Raw genomic sequence first — 26,936 nt, forward strand, 5'->3', positions numbered from 1 at the left:
GGAAAGCCGCAGGAAGGAGGGGGCTCGTGGGCCGCTGGTTCGTGCCGGTGGACGGCTCCAGTGTCCGTCTGTGCGTCCCCGGGTCCGCGGGTGACCAAAGCCCGGGACAGGCGGGGCGGGGCTGGGCGGTCCCCAGACCCGCACGTGCCCCAGCGGCCGAGCGCGGGGAGGCGGGCCGGGCGGGGCGCGCGGTGGCGTCCGGAGCCGGGCTCGGCGGCGCGCTCTCGGTCCTGCGGGGTTCCCGGCGCTGCGGCCCCCAGCACCATGCTCGGCGTTGTGCACTTCCTCCGGAGCCTCTTCAAGGTGAGAGACGGCGTCCTCGGACCCGCGGGTGGGCTCGGCGGCTTCTGGCCGCGCGCGGGGAGCAGGAGAGCCGGCGCCGCCGCTGCGCCCCACCGACCGCCGGGCAGCGGTGGGTGGGGCACTCCGGGCGCTCCCTGGCGCCCCCAACTTTCCGACGTGCCAACCGGGAAACGGAGTGTGGCCGCCCCGACCGCGGGGAAGGAGAGGCGCCGCGTCGGAAGGGAGCTGGACAGCCGCCCGGGTCAGCGTTGGCGAAGGCGAGCGCTCCTGCTGGCCTCCCGGGCACCGGCTCGCCCTGGACGCCCGGCACTCGGCAGCCTCGGGCCCTCCGCGCAGGCCCGCCGGTTCCGGGAAGGACAGCTTGTGCCTGGCCCAGGAGATGCCCAGGAAGTGGGTGATCCTGTTATAACGCGGACGGAGGGTACCTGAGGGTACCGAGGGAGGGTACGCTATGGGGTTGGGGCACCATTTTGGGGAAGGGGTGTCTACGCGGAGGGAGGGAAACAGGAGCCTGGGGGAAGGTTAGGCTTCTGCGCGAGGCGTCCCCCTCCCCAAACCCCAATTCCAGGACTGCTCACAGCGGCCATAGGGACCCACTCGTCTGGGGTGCCTCCACCTACCCTGCCCCCAACGGGGACCCCAAGTGAGCAGTAGGCTCCGGGACACTGTCAAGAGGGGTGGCCAGCTGCAGATTGCCAAACTCCACCTTCCCCGGTGAGCAATGTGGGCGGGTAGGCGGGAGTGGGAGGCGGCTGGCGATGACTCTGACTGAGGCACCATCTGCATAACAAAGGAGGCCGGGAAGTGCTGCCAGAGGACTGGCCAGGGAGGAGGGGGACAGCTGGGAGGGGACTGGCCCCGGTGAAGAAGCTGCTGTGCTGGCTGTGAGGCCACCTTCTCCCAGAGGTGGAGACTGAAGGGTGGGGGCAGAGTTCTCCGGCTCTGAGAGCTCTGGGGAAAGGCAAGCAGCCAGGTGACCCAGGGCCGGCCCTGCGGAGCCTTCCCTCAGCCTGGTCCTGGGCAGGTCTGGAAGAGCAACCTGTGAATCAGCTCACATGCCTGGGGTAATTCCAGTGCAGACGTGAGGGGAGAGGGATGGAGCCTTTCAGGAACTTACGCTAGCACTAGCCAGTGCAGGAGACGGCTTTGAAGAACAGGGGAGCCTGGCTGGTGTCAGACCTGTGACTCTGAGCACACAGACACCCCCCCCCCCCCATTGAATTCTGATTCTGTCACTGACACGTTGTACAATCTTGGCACAATCACCTAAGCACTTTGGTCTTTGCTTTCTCATCTGAAAAACATGGTTGATAATTTCACACCTTTCAGGGTGGTTTCGAGGATCTCTTTACAAACCATGTGAGTCTTTATACAGTGGTGAGCCTGGAACCTTGGTCCTTCCCATCCACAGCAGTGGTGGCAGCAGGTCACTGGGGTGAGGGGAAGTTGGCGGGGCAGAATCCAAGATGCCTAACTGGCCACAGGATCTCATGGAGCAGGGAGGTATGGCTGGGGAAGAGGTTGCTGGACGTCCCAGGGCAGCTGCCTTGCCCGCCCATTGACAGGGAGCCTTCTTGGAATGGGGGCTTTGGGGAAAATGTTGTCATGGGATACCCTGTCCTCACATTCTTAGCCTGTTCTGAGAGGCCTTTCCACCCCTCCTTGTCCTCAGCCCCCGTGCCTACCCTCACGTGCCCGGAGGTCCTGAGATGCCTCAGGCCTCTGTCTGTGCACAGTCAGATGTGCCTCTCAGAGGATCTCCCTTTCCACTGTCCTCCAGAGCCACCCTTGGGAAGGGCCCTGAATGCCACACAGTCCACTTCTGGCTGTGCAGGTGTATCTTACAAAGCCAGCTGTACATGCAGTTCACGAATGTTCTTCCTCAGACCCTAGTCACAAGGAGCACCCTATGATGCCACAGGTGGGGAGGTGAAGGGAGCCACCTGTTCAAGTCACCTCCTGATCCTTCCCGGGCCTGGTCTTGTACTGACCCCTTGCTGAGGGGTGCCTAACTTGGTTGCTTAGTTGATCGACAATGCTCCTTCATCCTTGGAAACTTGGATCGCAGGAGCCCACAGTCGAACTCTGGTAGCAGAGACAGTTGGTCTCCACCAGGGCCCAGGAACAAGAACAGTCCCTGAAACCTCGGGCCCCAGCGAGACTACTGTTGGGATTTGCTGCAGACTCTGCGCAGCACCCAACTGTGCTGTGGGCCCTCGGGGCACTGTGGGACCCAGGGGCCACGACGGCCGTGTGACAGAGCCCCTCGCAGTGCAGGTAGGTCAGCGAGCCTGCACTCACATGGGTCCCACACAAAGCCCACTGCCTTTGGGGCCACCCAGCGGAAGAGTCAGAGTAGCACACCAAGGAGGACATATGTTGCTTCAAAGATCGAGGCCCACCCAGCTTTGGGTGTCTTTCTTGGGGGTAGGGGGCCATTGTCCAGGAACATGTCTTTCACTTTCAAGGGGCTATCCCAAAACGTTCCAGGCACCTGGACACCTCTGCCGCTTGCCGAGAGCCTTCGCTGAAGTGGAGGTTCCCAGTGTGTTCAGAGAAGTTATGTCCCGCACTCTGGTACACGTACGTGGACCTTGCTCCGTGCTGCTTTCTGAGTCCTATCAGTATGATGCTTTAGACTAGCGGGAGGTCCTTTGGGGTAGAAAGGTCAGGGTCTCTGCTAACTAAACTGTGGCCAGAATTAGTGAGCTGGTGAAGTCCTGAGGTGGGGTGGTGAAGTTATGCCGCTGTCACTGTTGTGGGGAAAGCAACCTACTTCTGCTGATTCCTGAATGTTGAGACAGGAAGCACATGCACACACATACACACTTACACATACAGGCACACACACACACACACAGTTTTCACCAAATCAATGGTCAAGGACCATAACAGATTTGTTCCATTTAAGGAGATCACATGTGGGACAGCACAGGAGAATCCACACAACTGAACCTTAAACAGCCTGCTGGCATTCTTCAGGCCCCCGTCTTCTGCACAAGCCACACTGGGAAGGTGAATAGGGATGCAGCAGGGATCTCCACTCCTAGATTGGTGATTTCTTAGTCACCAGAGATGAAGTATTGCCTATGATTCCCTACTTTGGAGGGGAGAGTGTGTTCCAGAGGCTTCCAGTTAGCCTTTCCTACCACAGAAGTCTCCATGTCATGGGTGAAGGAAGCAGGGTGGAGTTTCTACCAGGAACTGGGCATGTCTCTGCCAACTGAGCACTCAGGAGCCGGGGAAATCACCACAGAACAGATTCAGGATCTCAATGGGCTACCACACGTGGATGCGTGGCAAGGCTCCATTTATGACCTGACGTGAATCCCACCTCCAACAGGCCCTCACTCCTGGTGTTGGGCTGTAGTGACATCCTGAGCCCCCAGGAATTAATGTTAGCTCAGAGCCAGTGTTCAGCACTTTCTGAAAGGTCTAGGTATTTGTCTGTACAGGAGCCTCAGAAGATTCACAGTATGTGTTTAGGATGCTGTTGCAGGAAACCAGCCTCCCTTTCATTGAAAGAGCTTTGGGTCTATTGACTCAAGTCTGGGACTTAGGCAAGGGGCAGTGGAGTTTAAGCAATGAATATTTATTGAACACCTACTATCTGCCAGACACTGTTCTAGGCACTCATGGAGGTTTCTGTCTACCAGCCCTAGTTAAATTTTTTTTAAACCTTTTTATCAACATTACACAAGTCCAATAGGACCCCATTGGTGTCGCCCATCCATTTGTGTCCTGGCAGCCCCCATGATCGATAATACCAAAGAGCCCCGGCATCAGAACATTCTGATACCACTTTGGCTTCTGGCACTTAAATGCTGCTTCTCATCCCTTGTCATGCCAGCTCCTGCCATTCCCATCTGTAGAATTCCCACCAAAGGTACCATCTCTCATCAGCATCTCCAGCTAATTGAGAACAGCATTTATGGCAATTTTCCAAGATGTTGACGTGCTCCTTGCCAAAGTATTTCTCAGTGCCTTGGGAGTAGGGCATGTCTTTTTGGCTCTCCAGAGGATATGGTTAGGGGATAGTGAGCAGGTTGCTCTTGATAAATCCATTCTAACACTCTCTTTCTTCAGATATTTGGATTCCTTCAAGGAATTTCTGGCTTTTCAGTTTCATTTCATGGGGGGCCAATATCAAGCTGAGGTTTTAGTCAGCCAGCAGATCACCTGCTGGAGCGCTGCTGGATCCTGGCTGTTGGAGCTAGCACACATTCTCCAGAATCTGTGGGTGCACCCATGTCGACAGAGTCATCCTGATCCAGAATAACGTTCTTCCCCCCGGTGAGATACTCGCAGAGTCCATTCCCACCCATTTCCACAGGTTTTTGCCAGCACATGTTGGCAAAATAATACTTTTGTGAAACATGAGCCTTTTCCTCCTAGTTTGGCTTTGTAATTGTTCCCATGGCCATGCTGAGATCTGACTCTGCTTTTTATTCTGGTGGGAGAGAAGGGGGCAGGGGCAGACATGAGGAGAACTGGCCTCACTTTACAGGACAAGGCTCTTGGAGTAGCCAGAGCAAGGAGCACCGGCTCAGGGAGCTTATGAATGCTCTCACGGATCCCCATCCCTGAAGTCGGGGGTCCTGCTCTCTAGTAGGACCGATACTCTAACTTTCACTCAGGGAGCAGGGAAGCTGTCCATTCAGTTGGCTTTATAATTCACAAATCCACAGATTGATGGGACCAGGCTGCTTTTGGTTCAGGGATGTCTCCAGCCTGTGGCTGCAGGAGAGAAGAGGCACCTTGTGCACAGTCATAGAGAGTCCCTGGGGGTTCATGGAGCTGAGTTTGTTATTCTCTCACTCTGTAAGCTGGCCAGCGCAGTTGGAAGCAACAAGCTCACCTCATAGTACTTGAATTCATCGTGCCTTTCACTCAGGTTTTGTAGTAAGAGTCACTTTTCGCCAAAAGCCCCAGTAGACACTTGGCCACAGCAGATTTAATTAGGGGTTCACCATGCATGCAATGAGATGCCAGGCTTCCATAACTTAATCCCCAATATATTTTGACTTCCCTTCTCCTCAACCAGGTGGAATAAACAATCCCAAGCCCCCATCCCCCTTTCCAGAAGGGTCTGTTATCGGTAATCACCCTGCTACCAATTTCTTTACTAGTGAAGGTTTTTGGTTGCACAAGACAAAAATGGACTCCAGTTAAGTGAAAAAAAAAGTATCTGTCTTGGCAGAGTGTGGGGTAGCTCATAGGACCCAGCCTGGGCAGGGATCAAGAGAGAGGAGCACAGCAGGTCCTGCTGGACAGGCCAACTGCTTAGGATGCCCCGGGCTGCTTCTGGACACTCGCCCTGCCGCTCCTCACCAGGACCGCTCTCTGGCAACCCCTGTAGACATCTAGGTCTGTCCACAGAGCCATGGTCTTAGCTGGAGCTTAGCCAAGCTGCCCTTTGGAGGGTGGGAAGAGAGGATGTCTGCCCCCTTTCAATTTCCAAGACAGGTGGGGCCCAGTTTCTCAGTTTTCTTGGGATCCTCTCCTCCCCCCAGTCAGGACTGCCATTCAGATACTGGGCAGGAGAGCAGCATATACTCCCCATGACACACGATTAAGAAGCCCCAGCAGGACTCACCTGGCCTCTCAGCTTTGGAGCTGGGGGACTGTGAGCCCCGGGGCCCCGGTAGCATTTGCTCAGGGTCACCTACGTGTTCAAACTCTGCTGGGTAAGGTCACAGCAGACACCTGAGGCCGCAGAGACCCTGCCCTCTGAGAGGTCATAGAGAAGCTGTCCCCTTGAGTCCTAAAGAGAGGAGGACTCATCTCCTCTCTAAATGACAACAAGAGGAGAGGGCAGAGTGAGCAGGACAGAGCAGGCATAAAAATCAGCTGTCTGCCAAGAGGCCCTCAGTACCTCCCCAGGGCTGCAGTTGCCCTGACACCCTGGACTCCACCATCCTTGGCTTGTATTGCTGCTCAGAGGCCCTGTGCTTCCTCCCTGCCCTGGGGCCTTCTCTCCCACACTGCCCATCCCAAGCCTCAGCTGTGGCCAGAGGCCAGTGGCCCCAGGCCATCGTCCCAACCTGGGCTTTTTCTCCAGATCCTCACTCTGCTCCCTCTGCCAACTCGGGGAAGAACCATGATCTTGCCAGATGATCTCTATCCAGCTGTTCCACACACATTTCTTGAGCACTTCCATATTCTGGGTCTTGTTCTCTCCCTCCAGGCCGTAGGCTAGTTGTACAGTGTGTCCTGGGAAATGTGTGCCCAGTCCCTGAATGAATTAACCAGCAGCAAGACCTTGACCAGACTGGAGCCCCAGGGCGCCCTTATCCCAGAGGGCCTGAGCAGGCTGGCCAGGGTTGATGGTTCTAGAGCCATGGACTCCTGCAGCCTTCCCTCCAAACCTGGGCCCACTGAGCCTTGCTCCTCAGGCTCGGGGCGCCTCCCCCCACCTCTGGGTGCCTGCCTCCCCTCAGCTGCAGCCCAGGGACAGCGGTCCCTACTGCCTGCTGCAGACTCAGCCCTTTACAGGCCAACCTGAGACTCCAGCCACCACATAACCCCAGGGAGGTGCTGGGTTTGAGTTTGTTCTTGGTATTGTGTAGGACTTACTGACCCTGAGTGTTGAGTGCTTCTCCTGCTGAGTGAGTGGGGCATGTCCCTGTGCTCTGGCTCCTGGGAAGTGCCCCATCTTTTGGCAGTCTCCTGCCACGAGTTGTAAGACTGTGAGGTTTAAATGATATTGCCCATTCTGGCCTCCTGCCTGGCTCCTGGACCCTCCTGGGGTACCCAGTCCAAGCGCTCTGGAGATGGGAGTGGCGCTATCTAGGGCCCTGAGGCACCTCATCCAGTGAGTCATGTGTCACAGGTCAGTGGGTAGGGAGGCTTCCCTGCCCTGGAGTGCCTCCTCACCTCGCCAGCCTCTTGGAGCTTCCCTGCCCCCATTTCTCCTTCAGGATGCACTGTCTGTGTCTCCACCCCCAGGAAGTCTTCCTTAATGCCTCCTTCCCTCCTCTTTGGGCCCCTTGTCTTTGCAGCTCAGCTTCAGTCACAGCAGCACACTGGCGTATGATTCTCTACCCCCTCAGCACACACGTTCATTTAAATGTACCTTCCGTGAGGGCTTACTTACTGCTGTTTCTACTTTCTATTCTTCTTGGAAGACTCCATGACTCCACGTTTTAATTTCCTTTTTCCCCACATTCCGAGCTTTTCCATCTTACTCTCACATATGACGTGTCACAAACAATGACCCCAAAACAAGCCACTTCATATCCCATGTATATCATGTGAAAATCCCGCACCAGGGTGAAAACACACTTCTTTGGTCCTAAATAACTGAGTGTAGTAATTCAAAACTCAGCCATACCTAGTACCGGGGAGTAGATTCATGGGTGTTCATTTTATTATTATTTCATAACTTATATATAAATATATTTTTGCTTTGGTGTATCATGTATTACATAATTTATGAATTAACCATATAGTGAATCAATCAGCACAGACAGTAAATAGGATAAAAGAAACAATTAGAGAGATCCTTTCCTCATTCCTGTGCACAAGATCTCTGAGCTGGTGCCGGCGTGGGGCTGGGGAGGAGAGAATAGTGATTGACTCCTCGTCACCTCTCAGGAGGCAGACGTCAGCACACTGGCTTTCACCTGATCTGCCTGCTGCCTGTCTGGAAGCCTGAGAGCCTCTTGAATGTAGGAAGACGTCTGACCCATCTGACTCATCTTGACACCAGGACTGGGCATCTGGTTAAATACATGACAAAAACATAACTATGAAGCACAAGTGACAGGTGAATGGATTGCTTTCTCGACGGCCTAGGCCAGTGCAGCCGGGGCCCTGGGCGCCCGGGTCCCTGAGGCCACAGCTCTCCTCAGCCGCAGCTGCGCCTCTGAATCATTGGCCACACCTGGACTGACTGGGTCAGCATTTAGGGCTGGGGTCCCAGCACTGGTTTCTAGGCTCCCAGGTGACTCCAGTGTACAGGCCAGCTGAGAATCACTGCCCTGCAGACCCGTCCAGTGCTGTTCTCAGGGTTTCTCTGGACTGAAGCTGAGGTCAGACCACACGTTACCCTCCAGCCCTCACCCCTCTGTTATAACCGAGGTGGGGGGCACGTGCTTCCCTGCCCAGTAGACACAGCCCTGTTGACTGACATGAATGAAACCCAGCAGGACACCACTCTAGAGCCCCTCCCACGCAGGCCATCCTGAAGGCCTTGGCGTCACCCCTGTTTGTACATGGCTCCGTCCCCCGTTGACAACTTCATGCCCATGAGGTAAAGATTCCCTGAGCTTAAGAAGGGATCTTGGAGCAAGGCTTGGGTCTGGAGACTGCCGTGCCGTGGCGTCAGCCCCTCCTGCTGGGTCCCTCTGCACTGGTGATGGTGGTGATGGGCCTGTGAGAGGCCCAGGTGGAGAGAGCCCCCTGTCCCATGTTGCTCAGTGCTCTCGGACACTTTCCTGTGATCCGTCCACTCTCGGGTGTTTTGGAGTTAAATAGGGTAATAAAGACTGGGAAGAGCATGGAATCGCCCAGCACAGAGCAAGTCCTCCACAACTAGGAGTTGTCTCCTTGGACCTCACCTCTCCATCTCTATGTCTCTCTTCTCCAAACAAACATTTTTTCTTGTAACCAATGAAGTTGAATGAAAACCCATCTCCTGATACTGGACCCAATGAGGGTGCTGCTTATGCAGACACTGTGGGCTACAGTCCCTGATAGAGGGACAGAGTGCATTTCAACTCAAGAGCATTAACTCTTAGATGCTCACCTCAGCACAGCTGACGCAGCCAGTGGGAGACGCCAGAGTCCCGGGCGCGGTTCTCCTCTCTGTGAACACTGAGCCCCCTTGTGTGGAAAGTGGGAAACAAGCAACTATCCGTGCCACGGACTACTAATAGCAGGGAGGAGTGACCTGTGATTCACACAGCACCCTGGTGAATCTCCAGAGAATTCGGCTGAGTGAAAGAAGCCAGAATTCTGTATGTTTGCATTTACCTAAAATTCTAGAGACTACTAATGAATCTATGGTGACAGAAAGCTCATCAGTGGCCCTGGGGACAGGGTGAGGGGAAGGGGGGGCAGGAGAGTGGGATGACAGCGGCCTGAGGTTCTGGACACATTCATTGTCCTGACCGTGGTGGTGGTTTCACGGCGTGTACACGTGTCAGGAGCAGGCAAGGTGCTCTTTCTGTGTGTGCAGCTCACCGTGTGTCAGCTACACCTTGACAGACCCAGGGCTGTCTTCCTGGTGGAACTGGCCTGACTTCTTGGCCAGAGACTCTCAAAACACTCCTCCCACTCTGAAAACAAGGGCATAGAGGCTGCAATCGTTACCGGGCAGCCGACGGCCCACAAGAGGGAGGTCCCATCAAAAATGGAGATGAGGTGGGGCGGCCCAGTGACTAATGGTTTTAAGTTCATGTGCTACACTTAAGCAGCCTGGGGTTCACTGGTTTGATCCTAGGCACACACCTACACACCACCCGCCAAGCCATGCTTTGGGAGCATCCCACATAGAAGAACTAGAAGGACTTACAACTAAGATATACCACTATGTACGGGGGCTTTGGGGAGAAAAAAAAGAAAAAAGGAAGATTGGCAACAGATGTTAGCTCAGGGCCCATCTTCCTCACCACAAAAAAAAATTCTTTAAAGAATAAAATAGAGACGAGGCAATTCTGGCTTCCTCAGGTGAGTGCTCAGCATGAGGCTGCCTTAAGACAAGCATGTCTGTGCGTCATGGATGGTGTGTCATTTCTGGCTGGTTCTGTAGGAGGCGTGGGGCCTGGGACCTGTGCCAGCCTGGGGTGCTTGATCATCCGAAGCTTTACACCTGAGAGTCAACTCATCTCAGGTGCTGGGCTCCTGGGAGCGTGCAGATGGCTCCTTGCTGCTCCAGGAGATGGTGTTAGAAAGGACTTTCTATAGGATTTGGTCCTGGTGAGGTGGGTTTGGGAAGATTTAAGGAAGCAGGGCAAATCTACGATAGGTGACTTAATGAATGTTACCCAGGAGGAGGATGACTGGTCTGAAGCTAAAGCTGAGATTGGAAGAGCAGCAGCCGTCACTCAGAGCGGCCAACACAGGCTGTTCCGTCTCCGTGGCCTGGACGGTGTGTGTGTTCTGTCTCTGCCCAGCTGTGAATACAGAGGGGGCTTGTTCTTGTCGTGCTCCAGAACGGTCCCAGAGTGGCCTTGCCTGAAGGTGATGTTCTGTGACGTTGTTCATGTTCTGCAGGAGGACATCAGGGCCCAGCTGTGACACCAGGCCAGCTTCTGCATGTCATGGCTGCTCTTGTCTTTCTTGCTCATTTGGAAATCAGTAGGGTACATATCTGACCTCCCGAGAACTTTATCCACAAATGCGTCCCGAAGCCCCCTGGGCCCCAGTGACTCAGCTCTCAGGGGGCCCAAGCAGGTATTTTCGGAAAAGCCCCGGGATGATTCTGCTGTGTACCGTGGCTAAGAGTTCTGCACACACGCCTGACTTGCTGAGTCAAGTAGAGTTGGTGCCGTCTGTCCCTCCCGAACCTCAGCCACCCAGGCCGCAGCCAGCCCCACCCTCCAGAGGCAGGTTCTCTCCTCCCTACCCAAGAATCTGGTCTTGCCCGGCACTGCAGGCTGTCCACATGCTGTCAGTGCCTGAGCCACCTCTGACCCGGGTAGCTCAGGACCCTGCCTGTCCCACCACATCTGCTTCTCACCGAGAGTGTGAAAGCCTCAACCCGGAGAGGCCATGGTGAGCGGGCCTGTGAGACCTCACCGCTGACTGGCGGGAGCTATAAGACACAGGAGGTTTCCGTCACCACGGTGGACTTGGGAGTGCCACAAGATCCTAACTGCGAATTTGGTGTGCCTTAACCATCCAAATCCTCAGTCTCCATGTCTGTAAGATGAGGGCGACAACAGTGCCCCTCCGTGAGGTGGCCGTGAAGGTTAGTATGCTCACCTTTGTAAAATACCTGGCCTGGAGACCTCGAATTCAACGGTGCAGCCCCCTCCGTGGACCAGCCCCTGAGGCAGGAGCACACTTGGTATTCTGTCCCCTCCTGGGTCTACCCTACCCCTCTCCCTCTGTGTGTTCTGGAGTTTATAAAATGTCAGCTCAGGATTCACTAGGGAAAACACTGCCTTAGAGAAGGTGGGGCCTTCAGCTGGAGGACAGTGAGTAAGACCTAGAGGACAGATGGATGGACAGCCAGCCAGGAACGTGGCTGTGAAAGAAGGACAGCTAATGTGGCTCCACTCCTGTGTCCCAGCCTGGTGCCTTGCCCCCTGCTCAACTGCCCCAGGCCCGGCCTCTCCCGATTGTCACATGGACTGTGTGCCACAGGTTCTCCCCAGCCTCAGTCTCAGGAACAGGGCGGGAGCTGAGCAGCTGGACGGGGGGCTCTGTAGGCAGACCTGTGTGGAGGGCCACCTCTGGGCGCAGCTGACTGGCCAGGTGGAGATCACAGGTGTGGGAGAGGCCACGTGGGGAGCAGGAACTCCTCAACACAAAGAGGAAGGAAGCCTGGACCCGGGACTTTGGGGGCAAGTGGGGAGGAACACGGAAGGCCCAGTCTCTGAGGTGGCAGTGAGCTGTATTTGCGGGGTGGTGGTATTTGCATGAGACAGGAGTTTCTCTGGACAAGTGCGCTCCCTTGACGCCCACCGGGTCTCAGGGCTCCCTCTGAAGCTGCCCTGGGAGGCCAGCGACTCCCTCAGGCCAGGATGGCGTCGAAAGCGTCCCAGGCTCTGGCCCAGTGTGCCGCTGGGACCTGGAGTGCAGTTCAATCATTCCCATGCAAGAAGTCGCCCAGCCCCGCTTGATCCCAGGCCCGGTACTGGGGAGACTAAGCTGTGAGCAAGACGCAGCGCAGCCGGCCGGGTGCTCGCAGGCGTCCTGAGTTTGCCTGAGTCTAAGGCCGCAGCCTGTCGAGAGTGCAGTAGAGGCTGTGAACCCTCATGCTAAGACCTCGTGCTTTCGTGTGTGGGCACCTTCTGACACCACTGTCAGAGGCCTGTGAGGCCTGTGGACCGTGGGTCAAGACCTGTGCTCCGGATCTCCAGCTCCCGAGGACCAGGCTCCGTGAAAGGTTCTCTCTCTCCCTCCCGCCAGTGCCCTGCAGGGAGCTCTGAGTGAATGGAGGCTCCGTGAGCATTTCAGTGAGAGGCCTGGTGACACAGTGCTTTGCTCCTGGTCAGTGAGACCTCGGCACTAGGGTCGGGTAGGTTGTCCATGTCAGTGGGACAAGGAGGCAGAAACTACCCATAGGGGATGGGCCAGGGTGGGGCTGCAGTGAGGGACTTGGGGGCTGGGGCACCTCGGGAAGCGGGCACCAGGAGGGCAGTGAGCCGTGCACTGGCTGACAGTCTTGGTGCCTGGGCAACCTGGCCAGGGATGATGCCTGAGGGGCAGTGGGTAGAATGGGGGCCGTGCCTTGGAGAGGCTGAGCCCCTGATCCAGCCAACACCAGGAGTGAAGCTGGTGCCAAGGCAGAGAGGAGAGAGGGGAGAGGCAGGCTCAGCAAGGAGGTCTCGCCTGCCTGTATGTGCCCGGGGCCCAAGGGTGCCACCCCTCCACATGGCAAGAGAGGAGAGGACAGCTTGTGGGGTCTCATCTGCTGCTCCCCACTTCCACCTCCCTGTCCACAGCCCCAGTCCAGAAGCACCTCCCTGCCCCTTGCTTCAGACCCAGCGGCCTGGGCTCTGGCTCTCCTGGCCCCACTTGGTGTGGCCTTCAGCAGTGCAGAATCTCAGAGGGTGTTTGTTTCTCTCTAAAGGGGGCACAGTGCCTCCCAGGAGCTCCCTGAAGAGTGACACGAGAGTGGTGGGGTCTGGGGAAGCTCTGGCCCCTCACAGGGCTTGGGGGAGAGAACACCTGTTGCGTGTTCCATGTCATGTCAGAGAGGCACAGAGAGGAGCAGGGCAGGGAGACTGTGGGATGCACAGATGTTTTCTGTACCTTATATGGAGAGTCACCCCCTTGCTGTCCTTAGAGGCAGCCCTGAGGGGGCCCCAAGGCCCTAGCTGTTGGGTGGGGGTACAGCAGCCACCCTGCTCCTGGAGTACAACCCAAAAGGTGGGCCAGGCCACCTTTCTGCCATGGAACCTGCAGGAGGCTCTCTTCAAATCACTCAGGAGAGGCACTGTAATGTCCCGCCTTCCCTCGGGGCAAAGATACACTTTTTAAAAACAGCTTAATACTTTTAAAATAAAGATGCATTTATAATTGATGTGTACATTTAAAAGTGATTTCTTCTTACCCCTCAAAAGCTATCATCAACTTAGCAGCATCTTTGTGTTGAGGAAATAGGATAGTTGTAAACTTCACATGTGGTGGGGAAACATAGCATGTGACATCCCCGGGAGGTCCCAGTCCCAGAGCCCAGCTCAGAGGCTTGTGACTCTGGATCAGGCCAGTCTGGCCCACTGGGGGTTCTCAAAGGAGCCCACACTTCCAGAGCATCCTCACCGTGACACGCAAGGATAGCTGGACAAGGGAGGAAGGAATAGATTCCCCCAACTTCCCACAGCAGCTCCCGCCTTGGCCCCCATGGCCGCCTGCATCACATCTCCCGGAAGTGTGTGTGAGCGCCTTGCTTTTGTGTCTGATGGGCAGAACAGGAGCCGCCTTGGCTGACTCTCTGCTGTGGCCCTCTGTGTGCAGGAGGAGCCACCTCTTGGGACACTGAGGGAGCAGGCACTTCTGGTGAGCCTTGTGGTCTGAGTCTGCCCGGAGAGCTGCTGACACGGCCAGTGACTGGGCCATCACATTCAAGGATTGCTTTTCTCTGGGAGCCATCTCCACACTCCTTCAAGGAGCCAGGTCCTGGGACCCCCTCCAACTTGTCCATGGCCCACACCCAGCACCCAAGTGTCTCTTGCTCAGATCTCCAACTCCACATGCCCCCAAATTGGCCCAGGGCGTCTCTCTCAGGACACAGGCCCCCTCTGGTCCAGTCGCATGTATTCTAATGTGACGGGTCGCACAGCAAAGCGCAGGGCTGGTGGGCAGACTGCAGGAAGGGCAGTGCCTCCAGCAGTGGGGCAGCGGCAGCGGGCAGGCAGGTGTCCCTCAGGGCAGAGACCTTGTTTGTGGTTGAAGGAACTACAACTCTCAGGGGTGGTGAGCAGAGCAGGGGTGGTGGAGACAAGGAAGTGGTGGAACAGGAGCCAACGTCAAAAGCCCACTTCTCTGCCATAGTGGGCAGCCTCCAGCAATCTAGGCCTTCCAGTGGGACCCTTCCAATGACATTCTGGGGCCATCCAGGGCCTCTGTCATACACATGCTTCTGTGAGGCCTGGTTATGTCAGAGGGAGAAGACAGTCCCTGTGCAGGACCCGATGCGTTCCAGGCCCCACCATGCAGCCTACAGAGTCACCTTGGACCTCTGGGTGCAGGCCCTGCCTGGGCTGGGACCTGGAGCTGCCAGGCCTGCATTCCCACTATGAGCAGTTCACTCAGTTCCTCTGAGTAGGTCTGTTAAGCTGCAAAACTGGAGTGAGTAACCACCCTGCTGAGGCCCTGGGCAGTGCTGCGGAAAGGGCAGATGGGATGTGAGGTTCCCCAGCTTTTGTGACGTGCAAGACACTGTGCAATCAAATGCCAGGAATCCTGGCTGCTGTTGAGGTGCAGACATGTGTGCACTTGGAGAAGGATGGGTCCTGACTGTAGCTAGGATGGGACAGTTTCTCCATGCCAAGAGGTCAGCACATGCCTTTCCCCTCCCTGGTGGTCTTGTGAGGAGAAGGGGGTAGAGATGTGACCTGGAAAATGCGGGAAACTCAGGATAGAGAAGGCAGAATCAAGACGTGTCTGCAGGTGGTGACAGGCATCCTCTGCCAGCAGCAGGTGGGTAGGGCCAAGCTGGTACGTGGCTCGTTACTTCGCTTGTTGGGAGGAGAGCCTGTGCAGGCTCCTCGGCCAAGCATGGCTCGCGTTAGTAGGTCATGCAGTGTGGTTTCTTGAGCAGCCATGTCTTTGCAGAGAAAGGAAGGTCACACTCTTCCCAGTGAGATAGGCACCTAGAAAATGTGGGCAAGAACATGCTCCCAGCCACAACTCGGGAGAGGTTCCTTCGGTTTGGGGAACCTCCTTGCCTATGCCGCTGCCAGGACAGGAGCTGACACTGGGGCTTGGAGGGGTAGCCGCACCCTGGCCCTGGCCCCAGAGAATGGAGTGGGGCAGTCTGTGGGACTCTAGCATACCCGCAAAGCACAGGTCAGAGCCCAGCACTTTGTGGGTCACACAAAGAAGCAGTGCCATCACCGGCAGGAGCACAGGCGCCTGGAACCCTCCTGATGCTGCCGTTCTCGGCTCATCTGGGAGCCAGAGCCAGTCACTAACCGCTCAGGGCCTCGTGGACACAGCCAGCAGGAAACGGGGGTATTAAGACTTGTTTTCCGGGGATTCTGTGAGGCTCAGGTGAGACATAGGCGTTAATGTTTACACAGCCAGGGACTGCAGTCAGAAAGACCTCATCCAAATCCAGGTGCCACCACTTAGTAGCTTGTGCAGGTAGCGTGAGCTTCAGTAGGGTATCTGCAGAACAAAGACAGTACCCCCTGCCTCATTTCAGGGTTCAATAATGTATCAGAGACATCACTAATTCAACATCACTAATTATTAGGGAAGTGCAAATCAAAACTACATTTGATACCACCTTGTACCTGTCAGAACGGCTATAATTACCAAGATAAAAAATAACAAATGTTGGAGTGGATGTGGAGAAAAGCAAACCCTCATAAAATGCTGGTGGGAATGCAAACTGGTGCAGCCACTATGGAAAACAGTATGGAGATTTCTCAAAATTTTGATTTCGTACCCTGCAACTTTCCTGTAGTTATTGCTTATTTCTAATAGTTTGCTGGTGGATTCTTTAGGGTTTTATACGTATAGAATCATGTCATCCACAAATAGTGAGAGTTTTACTTCTTCCTTCCCAATTTTTATCCCTTTTATTTCTTTTCTTGCCTAATTGCTCTGGCCAAACCTTCAGTACTTTGTTGAATAGGAGCAGTGAGAGTGGGCACCCTTGTCTTGTTCCTGTTCTCAGAGGGATGGCTTTCAGTTTGTCACTGTAATGTATGATGTTGACTGTGGGTTTGTCATATATGGCCTTTACAATGTTGAGGTACTTTCCTTCTATACCCATTTTATTGAGAGTTTTTTTTATCATAAATGGATGTTGGATCCTGTCAGATGCTTTCTCTGCATCTATTGAGATGATCATGTGATTTTTATTCTTCATTTTGTCAATGTGGTGCATCACATTGATTGATTTGTGCATGTTGAACCATCCCTGCATCCCTGGAATAAATCCCACTTGGTCATGGTGTATGATCCTTTTAATGTATTGCTGTATTCAAATGTTCCATGTGCACTTGAGAAGAATGTGTATTCTGCTGTTTTGGGATGGATAGTTCTATATATATCTATTAAGTCTGTCTGGTCTAGTGTTTCATTTAAGGCCACCGTTTCCTTGCTGATTTTCTGTCTGGATGATCTATCCATTGATGTAAGTGGGGTATTGAAGTCCCCTACTATTATTGTGTTGCTGTCAATTTATCCCTTTAGATCTGTTAGTAGTTGCCTTATATACTTTGGTGCTCCTGTGTTAGGTGCATATATTGTCATAAGTATTATGTCCTCTTTGTGGAAGTCCTTTTTATCATTATATACTGCCCCTCTTTGTCTCTCATTGTCTTTTTTATCTTAAAGTCTACCTGTCTGATATAAGCATTGCAACACCTACGTTATTTTGTTTGCCATTTACTTGGAGTATCATCTTCCATCCCTTCCCTCTGAGCCTGCGTTTGTCTTTAGAGCTGAGATGTGTTTCCTGGGGGCAGCATATTGTTGGTTCTTGTTTTTTAATCGATCCAGCTACTCTGTGTCTTTTGATTAGAGAATTCAATCCATTTACATTTAGAGTGATTATTGATATATGATGGTTTCACACTGCCATTTCATCTCTTGTTTTCCAGTTGTTCTGTATTTCCATTGTTTCTCTTCCCTTATATTTCTATCATTTCAGTTTGGTGGTTCTCTGTGATGGCTTTCTTAGTTTTGTAGCTCTACTCTGATTTTTTGTTTAGTGGTTACCATGACGTCTGTATAAAAGATCTCATAGATGAGATGGTCCATTTCTGAAGGCCTATTGTCTCCATTAGCCTAAGCAAGTTCCAGCCCTCTTTTCTTCCTCTTCTGCATTATCGTTGTCACAAATTATTCTTTTTTTGTTTTTTGTTTTTTTGCAGGAGAAAGATTCGCCCTGAGATAACATTAACATCTGTTGCCAATCTTCCTCCTTTTTTTTCTCCTAAAGACCCAGTGTATGGTTGTGTATATAGTTGTAACTCCTTCTAGTTCTTCTGTGCAATCCTCTGCCACAGCATGGCAACTGACAAATCGATGATGTGGTTCCATGACCAAGAAACGAACCTGGGCTGCTGAAGTGGTGAGAGCACCGACCGTTAAGCACTAGGCCGTCATGACTGGCTCACAAATTATTTTTTGTGTGTGTTGTGAGTTTGTGACTAAATTGAAGTGTTTATAGTTATTTTTGATGCTTTCCTTCCCTTTATCTTTTATGTTATAATTGTTTGCTAACCTGTTCTGAATTAGAGCTGCAATATTCTGGTTTTGTCTGTCTAGTTATCTCCTTGCTCAAAGCTTTGTAAACCTTTGCCTTTTTGTTTCAGATTGTAGGTCTTCTTTCATCATTTTTTGTCAGGCAGGTCTAGTGGCAATGAACTCCCTCAGCTTTTGTTTATATGGGAAAGTTTTAATTTCTCCATCATATCTGAAGAATAGTTTCACTGGATAGAGAATCCTTGGCTGAAAGTTTTTGTCGTTCACTATTTTGAATATATCATTCCACTCTCTCCTGGCCTCTAAGGTTTGTGCTGAGAAATCCACTGAAAGCCTCATAGGGGTTCCCTTGTTGGTTATTTTCTTCTCTCTTGCTGCCCTTAATATTTTTTCTTTGTCATTGACTTTTGCCAGTTTTACTGTTATATGCCCTGGAGAAGGTCTTTTTGCATTGATGTAATTAGGAGTTCTATTGACTTAATGTACTTGTAAGTCCAGTTCTTTCCCCATGTTTGGGAAGTTCTCAGCTATTGGTTTTTTGAACCAATAGCTCTCTGCTCCTTCTCCCTCTTGAATATCTATAATCCTTATATTGCTTTTCCCAATTTCATTGGATATTTCTTGAAGAGTTTCTTCCTTTTTAAAAAAATCTTAGTTCTTTCTCCTCCTCCACCTGAAGCAGTTCTGTATTTCTTCCTCTAATTCACTAATTCTGTCCTCTTTAACAATAATTCTATTTTTTATGGCTTCTAGATTATTTCTTATCTCATTAATTGTGTTCTTCAAATCCAGAATTTCTGTTTGGTTTTTTTTTTTTTTAGCGTTTCAGTTTCTTTGGTGAAATATTCCTTCTGCTCATTCATTTTATCCCTGAGTTCATTGAACCATCTTTCTGAGTTTTCTTGTAACTCATTGAGTTTCTTTATAACAACTATTTTGAATTCTCTGTCATTTAGATTGTAAACTTCTGTGACAGGATTGGTTTCTGGAGACTTGTCATTTTCTTTCTGCTCTGAAGTGTTACTGTAGTTCTTCATGGTGTTTGATTACTTGATCCTTTGCTGTCACATTTGTGGTAGTATCAGGTTGCAGACTCCACCTGCCACCACTTGGTGGGGGGCAGGAGCTGTGTTTTCTGATCCTGCCCCGTCTGCTGATAGTTGTACCAGTAGGGCTGCTGTGCAGTTGGGCAGCCTGGCTGCAGCCACTCAGCAGGTTGCACTCACGTGGGTGGGGCATCTGTCCTCAGTCAGCAGGTTGTGCACCACAAGTAGGGCCTCTGTGCATGGCAGGTGGGTCACTGTCATGCAGCTGAGGCCACAGTGTTTGGCAGGGAACCAGCTGAGCTGCTGCACTTGGTGAGTGGGGCATCTATTCAGGGGCTGAGCCACTGCCACTCAGTGGGGGTCATTCCCACAGGCACAGCAACTGCACATGGTGGACACCCCCTCAGGCTGGGCTACCACTCCAAAAGCATTCATGTGTGGGCCAGGGTGCCGCCAGTTCCACTTAGAATTGTGCCAGGCCAGCTGCTGTGTGAGGATCCTTGACCTGGCTTGCTGCCAGCAGGGAGGGGGTGATGTGCGCTCACCTTGTTCCACTGCTTCCCAGGGATCTAGTCCACCCACCTTCAGATGTATGGCTGCATGGGTCTCTGAGGTTTCCTATTGTGCTGTGTAGGGAATTCTCTGTTGGTTAATGAATGTCCATTTAATTGTAACTTAGAGGGGAGAGACAAAGGGAACAATTCACTCTGCCATGATACTGACGTCACTCCCCTTGTTAAGTATTTTTGTATCTATATTCAGGAGAGATATTGGCCTGTAGTTTTCATTTCTTCTAATGTCTTTTTCTGGTTTTGGTATTAGGGTAATACTGGCCTCATGGGATGAATTAGGAAGTATTCCCTCTAAGTCTGCCTTCTGGAAGAGATTGTGGAGAATTGGTACCATTTGCTCCTTAAAGCTTTGGTAGAATTTATCAGTGAAACCAGCTGGGCCTGTTGCTTTCTGTTTGGAAAGGTTATTAATTATTGATTTATTCTTTACTATATGTAATCCTAATCCAGATTATTTATTTCCTCTTTGTGTGAATTTTGGTACAAATCCTTTATCCTTGTGTCATCCAAGGAATTGGTCCATTTCACCTAAGATATTAAATTTGTGGGCAAGGAGTTGTTCATAATACTCCCTTATTATCCGTTTAACGTCCATAGGGTTAGTGATGATGGCCACTTTCATAACTTGTGTTGTATTTTTATTCAGATCAGAGTATTTTCTAACTTTAATGGTGACTTCCCATGGGGAATAAGAGAATGTAGAGAAGAAAAATAAATAAACAGGAGATTTGCCCCACTCCTTCTGAGTATTGCAAGTCCCCTTCCTTTTCCTTGAGCCAGTTCCCAAAGTCTTATCGTAGAGTTTTCTGTTTGTGTCTTGGTACCCATTTCCAGGTTGGGCAAAGGATACCAGTGATAAAATGAGAAACTCACTTCAGTGGTGTTTCAAATTCTGGCTTTCTTGCCTATCCAATTGCAACTATTTACTTTAAAGAGTCCTCAGATAGCCACTCCATGCATTCTGTCTGGGCTATATAGCTGCATTTAGTGGAAGAGGCAGGTGGAGTATGCTTACTTCATCTCACTTGGAACCGTGACCTCCCTGATGTCCTTTGCTTAGTTGAGGAATTTCTTACAAGGCCACAGTAAAGATAAGCCAGAGTAATGACACAGCAGAAAGTCACCTAGCCCGGACTTGGGGGATTAGCATTGGTGGCAGGTAAGGGGAAGCAGGAAGGCTTCTGGGGGAACTAACTCCTTGCTGTCTCTTGGCTAGGTGTAGCAGGGGGAACAGGATTCCAGATAGGGGGGCCAGCTGTGGCACAAAGGTATGAAAGAGCACAGTGTCTTTCAGGAACAAAAGCACACGATTTTATACAATTGGAGCACTATGTGCAGCAGAATGGCGAAGGGGAAGGTGGGAGAAGCAGAGGTCAGGTCAGACGGGAGGGCTTTCTGTCATTCTAGAGTGTTTAGATTCTGAGGGAAATTTTATGGAGAGTGTATTAGTGGCTGCTGTAACAAATTACCACAAACTTAGTGGCTTAATTTATTCACTTACAACTCTGGAGGACAGAAGCCCAAAATCACTGTTACTAGGCTAAAGTCAAGGGGCCCTCCAGGCTGGTTCCTTCTGGAGGCTCTGAGAGGAGAATCCTCTTCTTTGCCTTTTTCAGCTTCTAGGGGCTGCTTGTATCCTTGGCTATGGCTTGCTCCATCTTCAAAGGCATCGCTTCAGTCTCTGCGTCCAGCATCACATGATTTTCTCCTCTGACTCTGATGCTCCCTTCATCCCTCTGATAAGGACCCTGGTGATGGCATCGGGCCCACCTGGATAACCTGGGATAATCTCCCCATCTCAATATCCTGAACATAATCACATCTGCAGAGTCCCTCTGCTATAAAAGGTAACATTCACAGGTCCTGAAAATTAGGACACAAACATCTTGGAGGTTATTATTCAGCCTACCCAGAGGGTATTTCACAGATTTTTGATTGGAGGGGATGATGTGATAAACTGTCTAATTTATAGTTTAGAAAGATCTGTCTGGCAACAGAGTAAGGAGAGTGAGGCTGGAGACCTGCAGAGTAGTTTGGAAGCTGCAGAAATGATCTCTGCCAGTAATAAGAAGGTACAACTGGACCCACGGGAATGAGAGAGGAGAGGATTTACCTGGAGCCCTCGGGAGGTATAATCCACAGGGCTTGCAGCTGGCTGGGATGTGAGATGAGTGAGAGGGGAAGCCTAGGAGGGCTCAAGGTTTCTGCCCTCATCAGTTGGCTTGATGGTGGTATCACTGACCAGTAGGGAGTCCAGGAAGCGCAGAGAGAGACACTGGTTTTGTTTGGAACCTGACTTAGAGGTATCTATGAGGTAAGCAGTGAGTCCTGGTAGGAGTTAGGTCCCTGAGTCTGGAGAGGAAGGCTGGTGGTAGCTATTTGGTGGTGCTGAGCACACGGGCAGCACTTGAAGCCACAGTAGACCGGGATGACTCAGGGACTGTGTCTGGAATTAGAAAGAGCATAAAAGCTGCCTGGGGGAACAATGACCTTTACAGTTGGGGAGAAATAAGGGTTTGGAAGGAAGCCAGAGAAGCAGGGGGAGCACAGGAGAGTGTCCTGTGACTGAGCAGCCACAGCAGGGCAGGGAGCTGACACATTTGCATTCAGACAGAGCCCTTCCTCTCCTGGGGAATGGCCACTTCTTATCAGGTCAAACGCTGGAGGAAAAGCGTTGAGAATGGTTTTGTGCTTTTGCTTGTTAACCTTGGGGACCAGAGGCTCCGGCTGGGAACTGAGTTGTTTCTTGGATGTTAGCTGCATGTACACATACAAGGGGTTGTGTGAGGCCCCCTCACTGGGACCAATTGTGGCAAATGGGACCAAAGCTCTCAGGCTGGTCCTGGCAGCAGCTGAAAAGCTCTATTATCTGCCTTTCTGGGCACATCTACTGAAGAGGCTGAAGGTTTTGGTGCAAGGCAGAAGTCTCCCCGCCCCTGAGGACAATATTCACTCTCTACTGTCATTCCCATGTCATTCCCATTACACTTCTGCTGGAGAGATAGGAGGCCTGCCATACTGTTTCTTCCATAAGTGTTGCTGCTTTCCCCTCTTGTGGCTTCCTCCCCAGTCCTAAAAGAAGGAGGAGATAAGAGGACAAGGCAGGTGAATGTTGGCTAAAGGTGCAAGGACAAGGCCTAATGGGAGAGTCAAGACTTGACTTGGTCCCTGGGAGCAGGGTAGGACTTAGGGCAGAATCAGATAGTCAGGAGGGGATGTGTTACAGATGAAAGGATGGGCCTATCGAGATGGAAAAGCATAAATGCGCATGAGGTATATAGGGGCAGAGCTTAGAGACTGGCTCAGCCCAAGGGAGCACGGCCCAGGGCCATGACTGCCAGGACACTGCTCCTGAGAGGAGACAGGGAGGGGCTCTCTGGCCCTCCTCCTTCCTCTAGAACAGAGCATCACTTCATGTTTAAATGGTCTTATTTTCCTGCATCCTTTCCCACGTAACCCTCTCAGAATTGTGTACATTATGGTGAGCAAAGGTCGGAGAAGTGAACAACTCCTGCAGTCATGACAGTCAGGGCCCAAGCCAGGATGGAGGCTGAGGGCAGGGCACTAACGTTCTGGGTGCTGCTTATGTGCCAAGTGTCTGAATACATGTCTTCATTGCTCCTCGGCTCTCCTAGCAGGGAGGCGAAAGGCTGGTTCCTCTCTCTGCAGGAAGCAGGCTTAGCCTTCTGGAAATGACTTCCAGCCTATATGTTACCAACACACAGATCTCAAGCTCCAGGGAGAAGCTGGAGAGGGTCTGCGTGGAGAGACACCAGCCCTATATCAGGCACGTCCCACAATGCTTTCAAAGACTTCCTTGATCTAGAATATGCCCCGAAGATAACCATAGTTTTTGTAGTAAAACTCGGAGTGTGGAATTAATAGAAGATGGAATTTTGAAATTGGGATTGTCTTAGAAAACCTGGCACTATTGTCTTCTGCACCCGCAGGGCCTTCAGTCCTAACCAAGGGCCCCCTGTGTTCCCCTCCAGGCCTCTTGTCAGCTGACATTACTCCAGGGCTTGGCTCCTAGCTCCCAGCTTTCTTTCAAGTCTCCTCCTTTGAGATGAATCATACCAATTGTGTGTCCCTCCGCATGATCACTGGGTACAGTGCAAATCTTAGTGTGGGCAACTTCTTTTGTCTGACGTCTGCAAGGCTCTTAATGGGGTTTCTAATAGAGTCACTCAGAAAGGAGACTGTCTTCCTGCCAGCTCCTCATGAGAGGGAAGAATTTCGCTGTTGTTTTGGGATTGTGGGTCGCAAGGGGATACAAAGGAGTGAAGGAGAAAGAATGGGCCAAGACTCGATGTCTGTGTGTAAAACGGGCACCAGCGCCTCCCAGGATGTTGTGCAGCTTGGTGGGCCAGGGTCTGGCCTCTGTGGCGGCCGCCTGTGAGGAGCCGGCCCGCCTCTGCTAGGCTGCCCAGGGGCACCTCCCCGCCCCACAGCTCGCCCCACACATGCTGCCCGCACCACATCCACACGCTCACCCCTTGGCACACCTGCACACGCTCACTTGTAGAGCACACTTTTAAAGGCTCCAAAGGCTGCAAAGCCCCTACTCAGACTACGGAGGCAGGGCTAACTGTGGGCACTAACTCTCTTGTATTGCCTTCCTTAATCTGCAGAGGAATGGGCACACACAGGCTTTGAGCCAAACTGCCTCAGTTTAAATTCCGACTCATCACTTCCTAGCTGCTGTGACCATGACCAAATTACTTGATTTCTCTGTGCCCCCTTTTTATTTATTACCTGTGAAATGGGGATATAGTGCCTACCTCATATGACTGTCATAAGATTCATGTATCATAACATTTCAATAAATATTATTGTTGTCATTACTACCATTTTTTGAAAGAAGAAAATGAGACTCAGAGATTGACACTGGTCATTTTTTACTTAGCTACTAGTGGCAGAACTAACTGGGATGTATATCTAATTCGAGTTATAGTCCTCTTTTTAGTATATCAGCTGTTTATCATGATCAAAGAAATGAATCTCCAGTGGTAGGACATCAGAAACTGTACAGAGTAGAGCAGAGCAGTAGGGGTCAGAGTGCTCCATGGCGGTGGAATCTGGCGCAGGTTGCACAGCTGTGCATTTCCAGAAGGCAGCCCCCAAGTTCTCTGGATAACCTAATTTGATCAAGGCTGCTTTGCAGTGAAATGCCGGCTATTTTGGATTCCTTGGTGCCCCCTGGTGGTAACAGATTACATCTGGAGCTTTCCTTGAGAGAGAAAGGCGGAAGGAGGCTATTTTGAAATTGGTCTCCAGATTAATGAAGGATATTGAACTTTTTGTTTGTCTCTGTTTTAGCCTTCTCAGCACCTCTGGCTCAGCAGCATAAATCAGTTCTGGGTTTTCTCCTTTTACGAATTAATGAAGAGTTTATTAACTGCTTGACCTCAGCAAGCTACCAGCCTCTTGGGAGTCTCCACATCTGGAAAACCAGCGGCTCAGCCTCACTCAGACACTCCAGGGTCTATTCCATTCTGTTCTTTCTTGTTGTCAACAGACAAACCACAAGGTGACAACAAGAGTTTGTCCTCTTGTTTTCTCCCCGAGCGGTGGGAGAGGACGCCAGGGGAATCATGGTGGGTGCAGGTTGGCTCAGAGCGGTGTGCTGGACTGGAAGCTAGTCTTCGATCCCCAAGGCATGTTTTTGACATGGCCAGGCCCTATACTCAGGCCAGACGTCCCTCAGTGCACTTTGCCTCTGCCTGTGTGTGCCTCTTCTTTCTTTGTGGCCAGTGGAGACAAAATCTGCTCAAATTTCCTTAAGGGGTACTCTGAGGACTCACATTAGCTACTGGGTAGAAATGTGATCTTTTTAATAATTAAGTTAAACTTTTTTGAAGTAATTATAGACTCACATGCAGTTATAAGAAATAATACAGAGAGCGGCCATGTACATTTCAACCAGTTTCCCCCAATGATAGCATCTTGCAAAACTATAGCACAATAACACAACCAGGATATTGACGTTGACGTCGTCAAGATACATAATATTTCCACCACCACAAGGATCGCTCATGTTGCTCTTTTCTAGCCACACCTGTGTGCTCCCCATCTTTAACCACTAACAACCACTAGCCTTTTCTCCATTTCTATAATTTTGCCATTTCAAGAATGTTATATAAATGGATTCATGCAGTATGTAACACTTTGGGTTTGGACTTTATCATTCATCATAATTCTCTGGAGATTCATCCAAGTGGTGTATACCATTATTGTGTTCCTTTTTACAGCTAGTATTCCACAGTCTGGATGCACCATAGTTTGTCTACTGTCCACTTGTTGAAGGAGATCTGGGCCATTTCCAGTTTTGAGCTATTATGAATATTGAGTGATTTTGAATTTGAGCTATTCTGAATAAAGTTGCTATGGACATTCATGTACATGTTTTTGTGTAAACATAAGTTTTCATTTCTCTGGGATAGATGCTCAGAAGTGCAATTGCTAGGTTGTATGGATGGGCCCATTTCGTCTAAGTTGTCAAATTTATGTGTAGACAGTTGTCTGTAGTATTCTCTTACTATCCTTTTGATGCTTGCAGGGTCTGTAGTAATGTCCCCTGTTTCATTCCTGATATTGGTAATTTATGTCTTTTCTCTTTTTTCTTTGTCAGTCCTGCTACAGTTTTGTCAATTTTATTGATCTTTTAAAAGTATCAGCTCTTTATTTCATTGACTTTTCTCTGTTGTTTTTGTTTTCCACTTTATCAATTTCTGCTGTTATCTTTATTATTTTCTTCCTTCCGCTTGTTTTAGATTTTTCTCCTCTTTAACTAGGTTTTTGAAATAGAGCTTGGATTATAGATTGAAACTTTCATTTGTACAAATGTATGCATTTAGTGCTATAAATTTCCCTCTCACATGGCTTTAGCTGTGTCTCACAATCTTTGATATGTTGCATTTTCATTTTCTTTAGGTTAATTCTTTTTCTTTACATTTCCCTTGAGACTTCCTCTTTGATTGTGGATTATTTAGACATGTGTTGTTTAGTTTCCAAGTGTTTGTAGATTTTCCTGTTATTTCTATTACTAATTTCTAATTTGATTCTGTTATAGCCCAACAACATACTCTGTATGATTTCAGTTCTTTTAAATGCATTAAGGTTTGTTTTATGGCTAGGATGTAACCCATCTTGATATATGTTTTGTGGACTCTTGAAAAGAATGGCTGTTGTTGGGTGGAGTGCTCTATAAATTTCTATTAAATTCTGTTGGTTGATGGTATTGTTGAGCTCTTCCTTGTCTTTGTTGATTTTCCATCTAGTTCTATCAATTGTTAACAGAGGGGTGTTGAACTCTTCAACTATATTGCAGATCTATCTGTTTCTCCTTTTAGTTCTATCAGCTTTTGCTTCGCATATTGTGCAGCTTTATTTGTGCATACACATTTAAGATTGCTATGTCTTTTTTTTTAAAGATTGGCCCTGAGCTAACATCTGT

General features: G+C 50.7%; 1 protein-coding gene across 1 annotated transcript in view; it reads left to right on the forward strand.

The window, feature by feature from the left end:
- Positions 1-215: 215 nt before the first annotated feature.
- Positions 216-26,936, forward strand: part of ARHGEF4 (Rho guanine nucleotide exchange factor 4) — a 245,539-nt gene continuing 218,818 nt past the window's right edge. Inside the window, exon 1 of the mRNA XM_046658663.1 lies at positions 216-303. Coding sequence (XP_046514619.1) covers positions 265-303 — 39 coding nt within the window. The 5' untranslated portion in view covers positions 216-264. The remainder of the gene's footprint in view (positions 304-26,936) is intronic.

Source organism: Equus quagga, chromosome 4 (assembly GCF_021613505.1).
Source record: "Equus quagga isolate Etosha38 chromosome 4, UCLA_HA_Equagga_1.0, whole genome shotgun sequence".
NCBI classification, from domain to species: Eukaryota; Metazoa; Chordata; class Mammalia; order Perissodactyla; family Equidae; genus Equus; species Equus quagga.